The sequence below is a fragment of the Gymnoscopelus microlampas genome (genome assembly GCF_963454915.1).
Source record: "Gymnoscopelus microlampas genome assembly, contig: SCAFFOLD_108, whole genome shotgun sequence".
NCBI classification, from domain to species: domain Eukaryota; kingdom Metazoa; phylum Chordata; class Actinopteri; order Myctophiformes; family Myctophidae; genus Gymnoscopelus; species Gymnoscopelus microlampas.
This window is the reverse complement of record NW_028155783.1, coordinates 69432-84031: the sequence shown is the minus strand read 5'-3', so window position 1 is coordinate 84031 and position 14600 is coordinate 69432. Positions and strand designations below refer to the sequence as shown.

At 39.2% G+C, this 14600-nt stretch overlaps 2 protein-coding genes and 1 long non-coding RNA gene across 3 annotated transcripts in view; 1 reads left to right on the top strand and 2 right to left on the bottom strand.

Moving 5' to 3' along the window:
• The window catches only part of LOC311041262 (alsin-like), a 72955-nt gene that overhangs the window by 8509 nt on the left and 49846 nt on the right, over positions 1-14600 (top strand). The gene's annotated exons all lie outside the window — the stretch shown is intronic.
• Positions 261-2754, bottom strand: LOC311041263. The gene is made up of 4 exons (XR_014600385.1): positions 2627-2754; positions 2145-2219; positions 1630-1692; positions 261-324 (listed from the first exon to the last, which is right to left on the bottom strand). It is a non-coding gene; the product is annotated as an uncharacterized lncRNA (long non-coding RNA).
• Positions 2858-11079, bottom strand: LOC311041264 (neogenin-like; the record flags this gene model as incomplete). The annotated part of the gene is made up of 8 exons (XM_084086165.1): positions 10986-11079; positions 9291-9581; positions 7576-7866; positions 7017-7292; positions 5098-5382; positions 3920-4183; positions 3243-3359; positions 2858-2862 (listed from the first exon to the last, which is right to left on the bottom strand). Exons 4-8 carry the CDS (start codon positions 7186-7188, stop codon positions 2858-2860), a joined length of 843 nt encoding a protein of 280 aa, XP_083942291.1. The 5' UTR covers positions 7189-7292; positions 7576-7866; positions 9291-9581; positions 10986-11079.

Genomic DNA, 14600 nt, shown 5'->3' with positions numbered 1-14600 from the left:
AAAACAATACACAGAACATGTTATAAAAAATGATTAGTAGTACATTTTAATCCACAGTATGTTGAGTATGATTAAATACTCAAATTACTCATCTGAACTTTTAACCATATGAGGCTGTATCTGCCTTTGTTTCCAGGACTAGAGGTATTTTATCATTATGTTTCAATGCAACACATACATTGCTGAGGGGAATAATCCTATTGTATTGTGTATTGACACTGTACTGTATTGGTGGATATGTATTTCACATACCTTTCTTATTCTTGACTTTGCCTTTGTTTTGGTAATTAACCTGAGCGTAGGTCACATCTGCTTCTCCTGCTCCTATAGACAGACAGACAGACAGACAGACAGACAGACAGACAGATAGATGTCAATCATTGAGTACAACCCCTGCCTAATGACTTGTTTCTTTGAAGTGACTTCAACACTGCTAAATAATCACAGCAGCACCAGAACACATACACTCACTAGTGCAGCCTCATTCCATAGAGGGATCACCTGCTCTGAAGTTAAAGCTAAACTATATCAAAAACACAACACAACTCTCACAGTATAATCCAACTGACTTGTAGTTGTACCTTCATTACACTCCCGGTGTGATGAACTCGTCTAGGCATGTACTGTATGTGGGATTCAACAGCTCAGCTCAGCTTGTGTGTGTGTGCGTGCGTGCGTGCGTGCGTGCGTGCGTGCGTGCGTGTGTACATTTCTCTATAAGATGATTTGATTTGATCTGTGTCATTTTAGATATTAGCTATATGTCATTGTTGTCGGGCAGAAACCACTTATCTCCATATTCTTTTTTTTTTTTTTTTCGTAAATGAAGGACCTACTTGATCATACTACAGCATCACAAGAGCTTGTAGATCTGCTACTTTTACTATTTTTGAATTTGAATCCTGAAAAGTTTGAAACAGTTTTCAACATGAGGTTTACACTCGACAGAGACAATATAATAACATAGGTTATATATGATATACATGTTTGTATGATTTACATCTATGTGGATATAAATACAACTCTGATTCTTCCATGTTGTCTTGAATGTATTTTCCTGACATCTTCATTTACCAACCTGGAACAAAACATTATCATACTAGTGTGTAGTGTGTATTGACACTGTACTGTATTGGTGGATATGTATTTCACATACCTTTCTTATTCTTGGCTTTGGCTTTGTTTTGGTGATCAACCTGAGCGTAGGTCACATCTGCTTCTCCTGCTCCTATAGACAGACAGACAGACAGACAGACAGACAGACAGACAGACAGACAGACAGACAGACAGACAGACATTTATATCATTGGTTACAACCTCTGTCTTAGTGACTCGTAAATTAAACAACTTGACCAGCCAGTCTAAATTCAAACCCATTTGGCCAGTGACCCTAACCTTAACCTTAACCCTAATGATAATCTTACACAACCAGTGGAGTTTTTCAGTGAATAGTTAATGCAGAACAACATGTGTGTGAATATTTATATAATAATAATGATATATAATGTACCTGTAGAGGATCCATAGAATACTACTACTACTACTACTACTACTACTACTACTACTAGTAATAATAATAATAATAATAATCATAATAATCATAATAATCATCATCATAACATAATATACCTGTAGAGGATCCAGGCTTCACTTCAGAATACAAAGAGCTGTCAGCTGGATCAGCAGGTTTCTCTGTAGAGGAAACTTTCTGTTAGGAATGCTTGTATTTATGTTTACATAACTATACAAATGATTATACACTGTTATGAAGACACAGCCTGTCATAACACATGCTTTACTGCACTGGTTCGTAAACTTTTTAATTTCAACGACCCCCAAATTAATTAATTAATGTAATAGGCCAGGGACAAACTATTTTGTACTATTGACCCCCATACAAGATTTATGTTGTTAAAATGTTTCTAAACCATTCAAAATGTATTTATTTATAGATAGTTTTTAGCTTTTCTGCCTTTATTGGATAGTTGAGAATGACAGGAAACAGGGAGAGAGAGACAGGGAGTGACATTTAGCATTCGTCAGGCTCGGGAATCGAACCCGTAACTGTACAGTCCATAATCTGCACCTTAAACATATTCATAACATGAAAAAAAACATGTTCATGTTATTTTTTGGTTTGTCACCCTTCTTCTTCTTGCCGAGAGTTTTGAGTTCAATCTGTGAATATGTCACATCACTGGATTCATCTGCAGCCTTGTCTGAAAGAAACAACATAAAGTAGACATTATGTAAATTAAATGACTGTTAATCTCTACAACTCTGTCAAATCTAACTGCTGCCTCTTTGAAAACACATTTAATGTTTATTTAATGTTGTTAATGAGCCTTCAGTTGCTTCATGGACGTTGGCGCCACCTACTGGTGAAGGTAAACCTGATCAGTTACATTCCATGTTATGTTGGTGTAAACTATCTGTAAACATGTTGATTGTTTATAAATGTAGTTTTAAAAGTAGAACACATTTAATTATATGAAACTAATTAAAATGTATTTGGTTATGTAAAACAAATGCCTGGTTTTGTTGTTCATTCATTCATTATATCACTGCAGTTCTGTTATTGATCAGCTGGTATGTGATTGATTGATTGATTGATTGAAGGGCTGACCATGCTGAAGTGGGGCGTGTCCATCGTCTGGCCTTCCTCTCTGATTGGTCCTCTGGTCTGCTGCTATGCTCTGATTGGTTCCCTGGGACTCGACAGATCTGTTTAAAGATAAACATTTAGCAACATAAAGCGGTAAACAGTTTGAAGATCAGACAGACAGTCTGAAGCCTCATAGTTCACTAATTAGTTTTATATAAATGTTGTTACTAGAGTTGCTTTTTGTCATAGTTATTATTCTACACATTAAAACACATTTTAACATAATTAAATGAGCATAATTCCCAGATCATGAGTAGATAGATAGTTCAGTAGTTTAGTACATTAACTTCAGAACTCAGACAGTAGGTGTGTGGTTCTTCCACAGAAGAACATGAAGCAAACAAACTAATACAATACTATTAAGGCAGTGGATTACAAGTGTTGCCCTACAGATAGATAGTTGTACATACCTGATACAACACAAATCTGTAATAAAGAGTAAAGTATGTTAAATATTGTTTTACACTGTAAACCAGTCCTCTGTGTACAATGTCACTACATATTGTAGCAGGGATTGATTAATTAATGTATTTATTTATAGAATATGAGTAGTCAGTTTGTTTTTATTTTATTTTACCTTTATCTTTTCTGTATCTACACAGCAGGATCAGTAGGATGGTCAGTATAATGACAACCACTAGTCCTGCAATCAGACCCACTACAAGTAGAGAACTCTGTTCCTCTGATCCAGACACTGAAACCAAAATAATAATAACATTTTAATTACCTTACGAATGTGCTATAACTACAAAACTGAATGAAAATAACAGTTTCATTACATTATAAATGTAATTTCAAAACAGTTTAATTACATTATAAATGTAATTTCAAAACAGTTTAATTACATTATAAATGTAATTTCAAAATTGAACAACAATGTGACTAAGATATTACAATGACCTTTATAAATACACATGTAACTACAACACTGAATGAAAATAACATTATAATAAATACACGTGTAATTACAAACGACAACAACAATGTGACTAAGAGATTCACTGAATTGGTTGGTCTACGTTTGTGGGGAATTATTATGGTTTGGCCATGCTGTAAAGATATACTTATTTTATTTTATTTTACTTTATTTTATTTTATTTTATTTTATAACTAATTCTCCCCACTTGTGTGTGTAGGAAGTTTCACGCCTCTCAGTCGAGTGGTGCCTGAGATTATCTGTTAATAGACATGACGGACTGGGGTGATCTCCTGCCCCCAGGCTATTGGCATGACAGAGATTTTTAAACAACTCACCATCAGCAGTGTTCAAGATGACAGCATCACTGTATTCAGTGTAGTAAACTGGATCTCCTCTCCCTGCTCTGCACCTGTAGACTCCTCCTACTGACACTCTGATTGGTCCAGTAGAGTATTGATCATCATGTATGATCAGTGATTGGTTGTTTTGGTACCAGTAGTATGTCCATCCAGATGAATCCTCCACAGAGCAGGTCAGTGTAACATTGCCCCCTGCTGGTATGAATGTCTGCTCAGCTTTCAGTGTGGCCTTTGGTTGATCTGTTGTTTACATTAGAGAAATAAACACACACTTACTGGACAAACTGCCTGGATAAGTTGAAAGCTACACTGAATATTAATTCATTAATGAATTAATACACTTGCTCAGTAGGATTACCATTGGACTGGCATGTACTTTGAAAACCCTTGCCTTTCAGGTCGCCTGAAAGTAAAGTGTTTGTCAGTTACAATAACTGAACCTTTCCAAACCCATACCTAAAGTTAAGTATATGTAACATAATACCGGTAGAAGTGTGATTATGCAGATGACAATGCTCTAGTGTCAGACACAGCAGAGATAGGAAGGGAACTACTAGTGGCAGTAGAAAATGAGTGCAGGAAGTTAACACACACACACACACACACACACACACACACACACACACACACACACACACACACACACACACACACACACACACACACACACACACACACACACACACAGCTGTCCACATGTAGCAGCCCCGCCTCTTTCTTCACTCGACTCGTCTTGTGGCTCCACTTAAAACTAGCTGTCACAGCACAGACCACCTTGACTTTGTCTAAATTAGAGTATAAACCCTACTCCACACATCACTACACCACTGGACCTGACATATTGTCTGTATACTGATAGCAATATGACCTTCAGACTGCAAATGAAAGTTAAAGACCATCTGTCTGTCTGTCTGTCTGTCTGTACATGGAGGACCATTGCTGGTCATGTTTGCGTTGAGCTCAACACTTGCATTCACCACTTTAAGTGTATTCTGGATCTGCACTGGAAGACTTAGTATCCCGATAGTCGTGTGTGTGTGTGTGTGTGTGTGTGTGTGTGTGTGTGTGTGTGTGTGTGTGTGTGTGTGTGTGTGTGTGTGTGTGTGTGTGTGTGTGTGTGTGTGTGTGTGTGTGTGTGTGTGTGTGTTTCTTACCTAGAACTGCAAATATTTCCTTGTCGCTGTGTGTTGAGGTTTTGGGACGGGACTGTCTCTCACCCAGACACCAGTAGTCAACCTGGTCAGAATCTTCTACTTTACTGATAGTGAGGATGTTTCTATCTATACTGTGTCTATCAGAGGTGATAACTACAGTTGAAGTGTCTCTGAACCATCTATAAGTCCAGTCTGTGTATTCAGACTGTATTGTACATGTAACAGTCAGTGTCTCTCCAGTGTAAACAGGATCTGGTGAAAACCTCACAGTAGCTGTAGGCAGAGCTGTGGACACAGAGTTGTCACATGATCAAACACATGTACAATTTTGCATATACCGTATGCAGGGCAGCATTGAAAATAACGTTTTTTTTATTCAATGTTAACATTAACACATATACTGCCAATCCCGAGATATCTCGGGACATTAAATCCACCCGTTACCTGCGGATACCGAGATATCTCGGGATCGTCTTTTTATGTGGTTTGATAACGAAAAAAAAATGTTTTGGTACCATCCTTGATCCTATGAGAAAATTTCCGACAACCGTTTCCGGTTCGTTTTTTATCTTGAAAAAACAGTTTTTCCCTGGTTTTGGCTAAAGATCATGGTTTTCACACGGTTTAAAAAACGAATGGTAAGCTCCGGTTGTATTTTCTTTTCTTTGATCGACGAACGGTTATCCTCTTTGTGTTTAAAAACGATCTGATAGCCGATCGGAGGCTAAGCTAATCTAAGATGGCCGGTGGGGAAACGTCACAGCCACGTCACAGCCAAACGGATATGACGTTTACAGCCTGTTTTAGCCGCTGATACCACAGAAGAAGAAAAAGAAAAAAAAGTGTAAACATTATGAGGGCTCGTACGTCCGTCGTTGCTGTTTATAAACACCATCCGATCGCGGATTTTAATGGATATAATTTTTTTGTGAACGGTTCAAAAGGCTATAAAACTCAAAAACGCTGGCAGTGGGTGAGTACCTTATGAATAAACTCTGGCGGTGAATGTGTTAACTCATTGAGTGCCATTGACGTGTTTCACCGTAATGGCGCAACGTGCCAATGACGTGTTTCACGTGTTTTTGGAAAAAAAAAGTATGGGAGCTTGTCTCTATCTACCTGCACAGCTGTCATGCATTAAGATCAGTGACATCATATAGTGTTTTAATGGGGGAAGTTAACTGAGATTATTATGTCAAATTATAGGAAATATAGTCAGGCAGAAACTACTGAGGAAAAATTACATTAATAGTAAGTTCGCGGTTCACTTTAAGTCTCATCAAAAGACTCAAAATAGGTCTGAAATACACCCAGTAAAGGGTTATCAAATAAGTTATATATAAATATTACCATTTATCAGTTACAATAATTAAACCTTTCCAAACCCATACCTAAAGTTAAGTTTATGTAACATAATACCAGTAGAAATGTGACTATGCTGATAACAATGCTCTAGTGTCAGACACAGCAGAGAAAGAAAGGGAACTACTACTGTCAGTAGAAAATGAGTGCAGGAAGTTAACACGCACACACACACACACACACACACACACACACACACACACACACACACACACACACACACACACACACACACACACACACACACACACACACACACACACACACACACACACAGCTGCCCACATGTAGCAGCCCAGCCTCTCTCTTCACTCGACTCGTCTTGTGGCTCCATTTAAAACTAACTGTCACAGCACAGACCACCTTGACTTTGTCTAAATTAGAGTAAAAACCATACTCCACACTATGACCTCCATATTGCAAATAAAAAACAAATACCATAAGTCTGTCTTGTCTTGTCTGTCTGTCTGTCTGTCTGTCTGTCTGTCTGTCTGTCTGTCTGTCTGTCTGTCTGTCTGTCTGTCTCAAACAGTATCATAGTCGTACAGAGTATATACCTTTAAAAGACACAGTGATGGTGTTGCTGTACTTGGCAGATTGTTGGTCTTGCTGCCGTCGAGCTTTACACTGGTATTCACCACTGAGATCCTCCTGATAAGAACTTAACGTGTATTCAGGTTCTGTACTGGGAGACTTAACAACCAATGTGCTCTTATAAAATGTGTACATCCAGTCAGAGGCACGTCCTTGTATGGTACATTTCAGAATAAGAGTCTCTCCAATTAAAATCTCAGGCCAGTCAGAGTGTTTGCTGAGAACAGGAACAGGTGCTTCTGTAGAAGTAACGTACACACGCGCGCACACATACACACACACACACACACACACACACACACACACACACACACACACACACACACACACACACACACACACACACACACACTTCCATTAGACAGTTAGACCCTGACACACCCTGTGTGTGTGTGTGTGTGTGTGTGTGTGTGTGTGTGTGTGTGTGTGTGTGTGTGTGTGTGTGTGTGTGTGCGCGCGTGCGTGCGTGCGTGCGTGCGTGCGTGCGTGCGTGCGTGTAAAATGATTCATGTGGTTTCTTACCTAGAACTGCAAATCTTTTCTTGTCGCTGAGTTTTGAGGTTTTGGGACGAGACTGTCTTCCACCCAGACACCAGTAGTCATCCCGGTCAGAATCTTCCACTTTACTGATAGTGAGGATGTTTCTATCTATATGGCGTCTATCAGAGGAGGTAACTTCAGTTAGAGGATCACCTCTGAACCATCTATAATTCCGGTCGAATGTATATTCAGACTGTATTGTACATGTAACAGTCAGTGTCTCTCCAGTGTAAACAGGATCTGGTGAAAAGCTCACAGTAGCTGTAGGCAGAGCTGTGGACACAGAGTTGTCACATGATCAAACATGTATTTGAATAAGAATCAACTGTATTGTCACAGGTTTACAGGTGTAAAACAGTCGGTGCAATTTGTTTTTGTGCAGACTCAATCATTCTTTTGTTAAGAGAAAAGGAAGAAAAAGAAGAGGAGGGGGAAGAGAGATCTGTCAATAAAATAAAATACAAACAAATGATCTACATATTTACACATTAAGTAAAAACATTAAGTACCTGTGGTAAGTCCTAAAGGTGCGTGAGCATAGCAGCAGATATATAGGTTACTGTACATGATATGCTATGGACGTTAACGTGCAAAGTGTCAGTGTGTGTGGATCGCATAGTTCACATAAGGTAGACTGACACTGGTATAATCCGCAGGTACTGTAGGTCCATGAAGAAGTGCAAAACAGTCAAATTGTGTATATTTTGTATGTGGTGCAGCTTTGAAAAATAACGTTTTTTTATTAGATTTTAGAGTTAATTAGTACTTGATGATGTCCAACTAGTTAATCTGAGCTCCCTCCAGCTACAGTATGGGGTCTTGTCTCTATCTACCTGCACAGCTGTCATGTATTAAGATCAGTGACATCATATAGTGTTTTAATGGGGGAAGTTAACTGAGATTATTATGTCAAATGATAGGAAATATATCCAGGCAGAAACTACTGAGGAAATGTCACATCAATAGTAAGGGTGTAACTCTCGGTTCCGTCTTCCCGAACCGCGGTTCACTTCAAGTCTCGTCATAATGTAGAAAAGTATTGTTCAAACAAATCTATGTTCAACAGACACAAAGTTATATCGACCTTTGATTGTTAGAATGCCATTTTTACAGTACACATCAATAGTAAGGGTGTAACGGTTTTGGACCGAACCAGGAAACCTCGGTTCCATCATCCCGAACCGCGACTCACTTCAAGTCTCGTCATAATGTAGAAAAGTATTGTTCAAACAAACAGGACCGGACTGGGACCAAAATTCAGCCCTGGCATTTCGGACCAGACCGGCCCACCAAACCGGCACGCAGATAGCAGATACTCTACCGCCCCACTCCGTCGAGGCACATACAAACGCACGTCTTTAATACCACCACTTTTACTGAAAAGCATCCCAGCCCAAACATTACTGTAACTAATACTTGGGCCGTGCAACCCGGAAATGACCGTAATAATCCTAAAACAGGAGCAAAACTATTTGGCAGCACTTCTTCCATTAGACAGTTAGACCCTGACGTGTGTGTGTGTGTGTGTGTGTGTGTGTGTGTGTGTGTGTGTGTGTGTGTGTGTGTGTGTGTGTGTGTGTGTGTGTGTGTGTGTGTGTGTGTGTGTGTGTGTGTGTGCGTGCGTGCGTGCGTGCGTGCGCGCGCGCGTGCGTGCGTGTGCGCGCGTGCGTGTGTAAAACGATTCATGTGTTTCTTACCTAGAACTGCAAATCTTTTCTTGTCGCTGAGTTTTGAGGTTTTGGGACGAGACCGTCTTCCACCCAGACACCAGTAGTCATCCCGGTCAGAATCTTCCACTTTACTGATAGTGAGGATGTTTCTATCTATATGGCGTCTATCAGAGGAGATAACTTCAGTTAGAGGATCACCTCTGAACCATCTATAATTCCGGTCGAATGTATATTCAGACTGTATTGTACATGTAACAGTCAGTGTCTCTCCAGTGTAAACAGGATCTGGTGAAAAGCTCACAGTAGCTGTAGGCAGAGCTGTGGACACAGAGTTGTCACATGATCAAACATGTATTTGAATAAGAATCAACTGTATTGTCACAGGTTTACAGGTGTAAAACAGTCGGTGCAATTTGTTTTTGTGCAGACTCAATCATTCTTTTGTTAAGAGAAAAGGAAGAAAAAGAAGGGGAGGGGGAAGAGAGATCAGTCAGTAAAATAACATACAAACAAATGATCTACATGTTTACACATTAAGTAAAAACGTTAAGTACCTGAGGTAAGACATAAAGGTGCGTGAGCATAGCAGCAGATATATAGGTTACTGTACATGATATGCTATGGACGTTAAGGTGCAAAGTGTCAGTGTGTGTGGATCGCATAGTTCACATAAGGTAGACTGACACTGGTATAATCCGCAGGTAGGTCCATGAAGAAGTGCAAAACAGTCAAATTGTGTATATTTTGTATGTGTTGCAGCTTTGAAAAATAACGTTTTTTATTAGATGTTAGAGTTAATTAGTACTTGATGATGTCCAACTAGTTAATCTGAGCTCCCTCCAGCTACAGTATGGGTCTTGTCTCTATCTACCTGCACAGCTGTCATGCATTAAGATCAGTGACATCATATAGTGTTTTAATGGGGGAAGTTAACTGAGATTATTATGTCAAATGATGAAATATATTCAGGCAGAAACTAGTGTGGAAATGTCACATCAATAGTAAGGGTGTAACGGTTTTGGACCGAACCAACTAAACCTCGGTCAGACGTCCTCGGTTCAACTCTCGGTTCCGTCTTCCTGAACCATGGTTCACTTCAAGTCTCGTCATAATGTAGAAAAGTATTGTTCAAACAAATATATGTTCAACAGACACAAAGTTATATCGACCGTTGATTGTTAAAATGCCATTTCTTCAGTAAAGCTCTGATCTATGATGATGCACTATGATTACATGTTTGAAATTAAATATTAACTTTGCATATAACTCCTGAAACTGCTCTTGCAAGATTATCAATAATCACAAATGTAGAATTACTAATTCATGTTAAATTAATATATAAAGTAAATCTAACATCATAGGGTTCTGAAGTGTTCTTGATATTTTGTATTTTATTTATTAAAATCCAGAACGCAGAGATTATGAAAACATTAAATTAAAAAAACGAGGTTTGAACTGAACCATGTATTTGCAAACCGTTACACCCCTAATCAATAGAAAATAAAATGATTCAGTATTGTGATGGTATATTCCTTTTTATCAGAAACTACTATCACCTTGCTCATCTACTGTGTGTGTGTGTGTGTGTGTGTGTGTGTGTGTGTGTGTGTGTGTGTGTGTGTGTGTGTGTGTGTGTGTGTGTGTGTGTGTGTGTGTGTGTGTGTGTGTGTGTGTGTGTGTGTGCGCGCGTGTTTTTTTTAAATAATTCATGTGGTTTCTTACCTAGAACTTCAAGTCTTTTCTTGTCGCTGCCTTTTGAGGTTTTGGGACGGTCCTCTCTCTCACCCAGACACCAGTAGTCATCCTGGTCAGAATCTTCTACTTTACTGATAGTGAGGATGTTTCTAACTATACTGTGTCTACCAGAGGAGGAAACTACTGTCTCACCTCTGTACCATATATAAGTCCAGCTATATACAGGCTGTATTGTACATGTAATAGTCAGTGTATCTCCAGTGTAGATAAGGTCAGGTGAAAACCACATAGTAGCTGTAGGCAGAGCTGTGGACACATAATTATCACATGATCAAACACATGTATCTGTCAAAGTATGTATATACTTGTATGCAGTGCAGCCTTGAAAATATTTTTTGTGTTTTTTTTGTTAATTAGTACTTGATGTCCAACTAGCTAATCTTAGCTCCCTCCAGCTACAGTGGGATCTTGTCTCTATCTACCTGCACAGCTGTCATACATTAAGATCAGTGAGATCATATAGTGTTTTATTGGGAGAAGTTAACTGATATTATTATGTCAAATGATAGGAAATATATCCAGGCAGAAACTACTGAGGAAAAGTCACATCAATAGTAATGGTTTTGGACCGAACCAGGAAACCTCGGCCCAGACGTCCTCGGTTCAATTCTCGGTTTCGTCTTCCCGAACCATGGTTCACTTCAAGTCTCATCATAATGTAGAAAAGTATTGTTCAAACAAATCTAATATCTAGGATAGTATAGGAATAAGAATAACAATACAATAACGCCAATCTATTGGCTCGCCACCATTAGACACAATGTCACGGAGTAAACAAGCTAATGAAATCAGCTCCTGGCCTTAAGGTGGACCGACTTAAGGTAGACCAGTAACTATTTTGCCTGCGCACTTCACCGGTAAGTAACTAGTAATGATAAGTAAAGTTTTATCAGAAACTATTTTCAAAGAACTCTCACCATGCTCATCTACTGTGTGTGTGTGTGTGTGTGTGTGTGTGTGTGTGGGTGTGTGGGTGTGTGGGTGTGTGGGTGGGTGTGTGTGTGTGTGTGTGTGTGTGTGTGTGTGTGTGTGTGTGTGTGTGTGTGTGTGTGTGTGTGTGTGTGTGCACACTCGCGCGCATGCGTGTGTTTAAAATGATTCATGTGGTTTCTTACCTAGAACTGCAGGTCTTTTCTTGACACTGAGTGTTGAGGTTTTGGGATGGGACTGTCTCCCACCCAGACACCTGTAGTCATCCTGGTCAGAATCTTCTACTTCATGGATAGTGAGGATGTTTCTAACTATACCTTTTCTAACAGTGGAGGAAACTACAGTCTCGCCACTGAACCATGTATAAGTCCAGTCAGTATATTTAGACTGTATTGACATGTAACAGTCAGTGTCTTTCCAGTGTAGACAGGGTCTGGTGAAAAACTCACAGTAGCTATAGGCAGAGCTGTGGACACAGAGTTAGAAGAGGAACGTTACATAGTGCAGCTTTAAAGGAGCACTTCACCCATGTCCAACCTTATAGTTAATTGGTCCTCACTAATGCTCAGCATAACAAGGCAAGTTTATTCGTATTGCACATTTATTTGTATTGCACATTTTAACAACAAGGCCATTCAATGTGCTCACAAAACATTAAGAGAGAAAAGAAACAACATTATAAGATGCTGCCATTTCTGTATCAACTCTGTGTCTCAGAGGAGGGCTGTGGACAGTTCAGAAACCTGCCTACCAATGACATCATCGATGGGCAAATGTGGCCATTTCAAATAAGATTTCAAACGTATTCATATTATTCATATTATTATTTGTTTCTGTGTTTGTTTGTTTGTATTGATTAATGCAAGAACAATGGCTTCTATTTCAGCATGCTAACTTTCCAGGAAGAGAAAGACTATAGTTTATTAGCTTAGAATCTGAACTTCCAGGTTTCTGAACTGTCCACAGCCCACCAATGAGACACAGAGTGAGCAGACAGACTACAGTATAATGAAGAATTATATGAAGATAAGGCTGAAAACTGGGTCAAGTGCTCCTTTAAGACTGTTAAAAAATGCTTTGACAAATTATGATGATGCATATAGACGGGTTTCATGTTTGTAAACATTGAGAGGATATGACCGCGCAGAGGAGGGGGAAGCCTATAGAGGGCGCCATTACCCGCAGCAGCTCTGGTCAAATGTCCATTCATAAAAGAAATGATCTTCACCGGGTTTAATGAAAGTAGATTGAATTATGCAGTTTGTAATACCTTGTTTACTCAATAAAAATGATTTGTCGGAAGTTGGATCTGTTTGTATATAATAGCAGCATTATGCCTATTATGCCTATAATAGCAGAATTATGGCTATCTAACTCCCGAACACAACAACAGAGTGAACGGCGCAACAATTCGTTTCCCCCGAGCATGCGCAGATTGCACATTCTGCTCTGTGATGACGTCGCGCGGAAATCCGTCTATATACCCCCCATATAACCATAACTAAAGGGTTCATATACCTGTATGAGTATTGTAAATGATCTTAATCATAGTGCCAGTGATGAGTATGATAATATGACTTACCTGATACAATCAAGGAGACTTTGTTACTTTGTCTTTTAATCCGGCGATCCTTTTTATACACACCAGTACACTGGTATTCACCACTGTGACCTGGCTGTGCTTTAAATTCATATTCATTATCTTTAGTGTAGGAACGAACTTCAATACCACCTTTGTCAAAGTTGTAAAACCAGTCATCCTCCTTTCCTTCGTTGATGTCACACATGAATTCAACAGATTCTCCAGTAAATATGGGGGACTGGTCAGGTTTCAGGGTTAGAACAGCTGAACACACACACACGCACGCGCACACACACGCACACACACACACACACACACACACACACACACACACACACACACACACACACACACACACACACACACACACAGAATCAATTGAAATGTTACAGTATGTAAATCCCAGTATCAAGCAGTGGGGCGGCAGTGGCTCAGGGGTAGAGTGGCCGAGTAGTGTGAGCTGGAAAACCGCAAGGTTCCCAGTTCGATCCCGGGCTGGGGCGCTCCCCTAGAGTTAGTGTCGAAGTGTCCTTGAGCAAGACGCTGAACCCCTAATTGCTCCCGATGAGCAGGTTGGTGCCTTGTATGGTTTCCTCCGCCATCGGTGTATGAATGTGTGTGTGAATGGATTAATGGCACTATCAATGTAAAGCGCTTCGGATAGAAGCGCTATATAAATGCACCATTTACCATTTACCATTTTGACTAGATATGCAAAGCATGAATTAATGAATACTAAAAATAGACTGGCATAAAGAGTGCATAATAATAATAATAATAATAATAATAATAATGGTAATAATAATAAGGGTAATAATAATAAGGGTAATAATAATAATAATAATAATAATGCAGTGACAGGTGTAAGTAGGATATTTACTGAGTGAATACATAGAATACATATTAAATGAATCTTCACCTTCACTGTGTCCAGAGCAGAGGAAGCTACTCAGCCCTGAAACACATTTAATGACACAATATCAAGTTAAACATAAATATCTGCATTTATATTCATTATTCATTCCAATTAACATTTAAATGATTCATAATGAAGACAACACCATCATAGA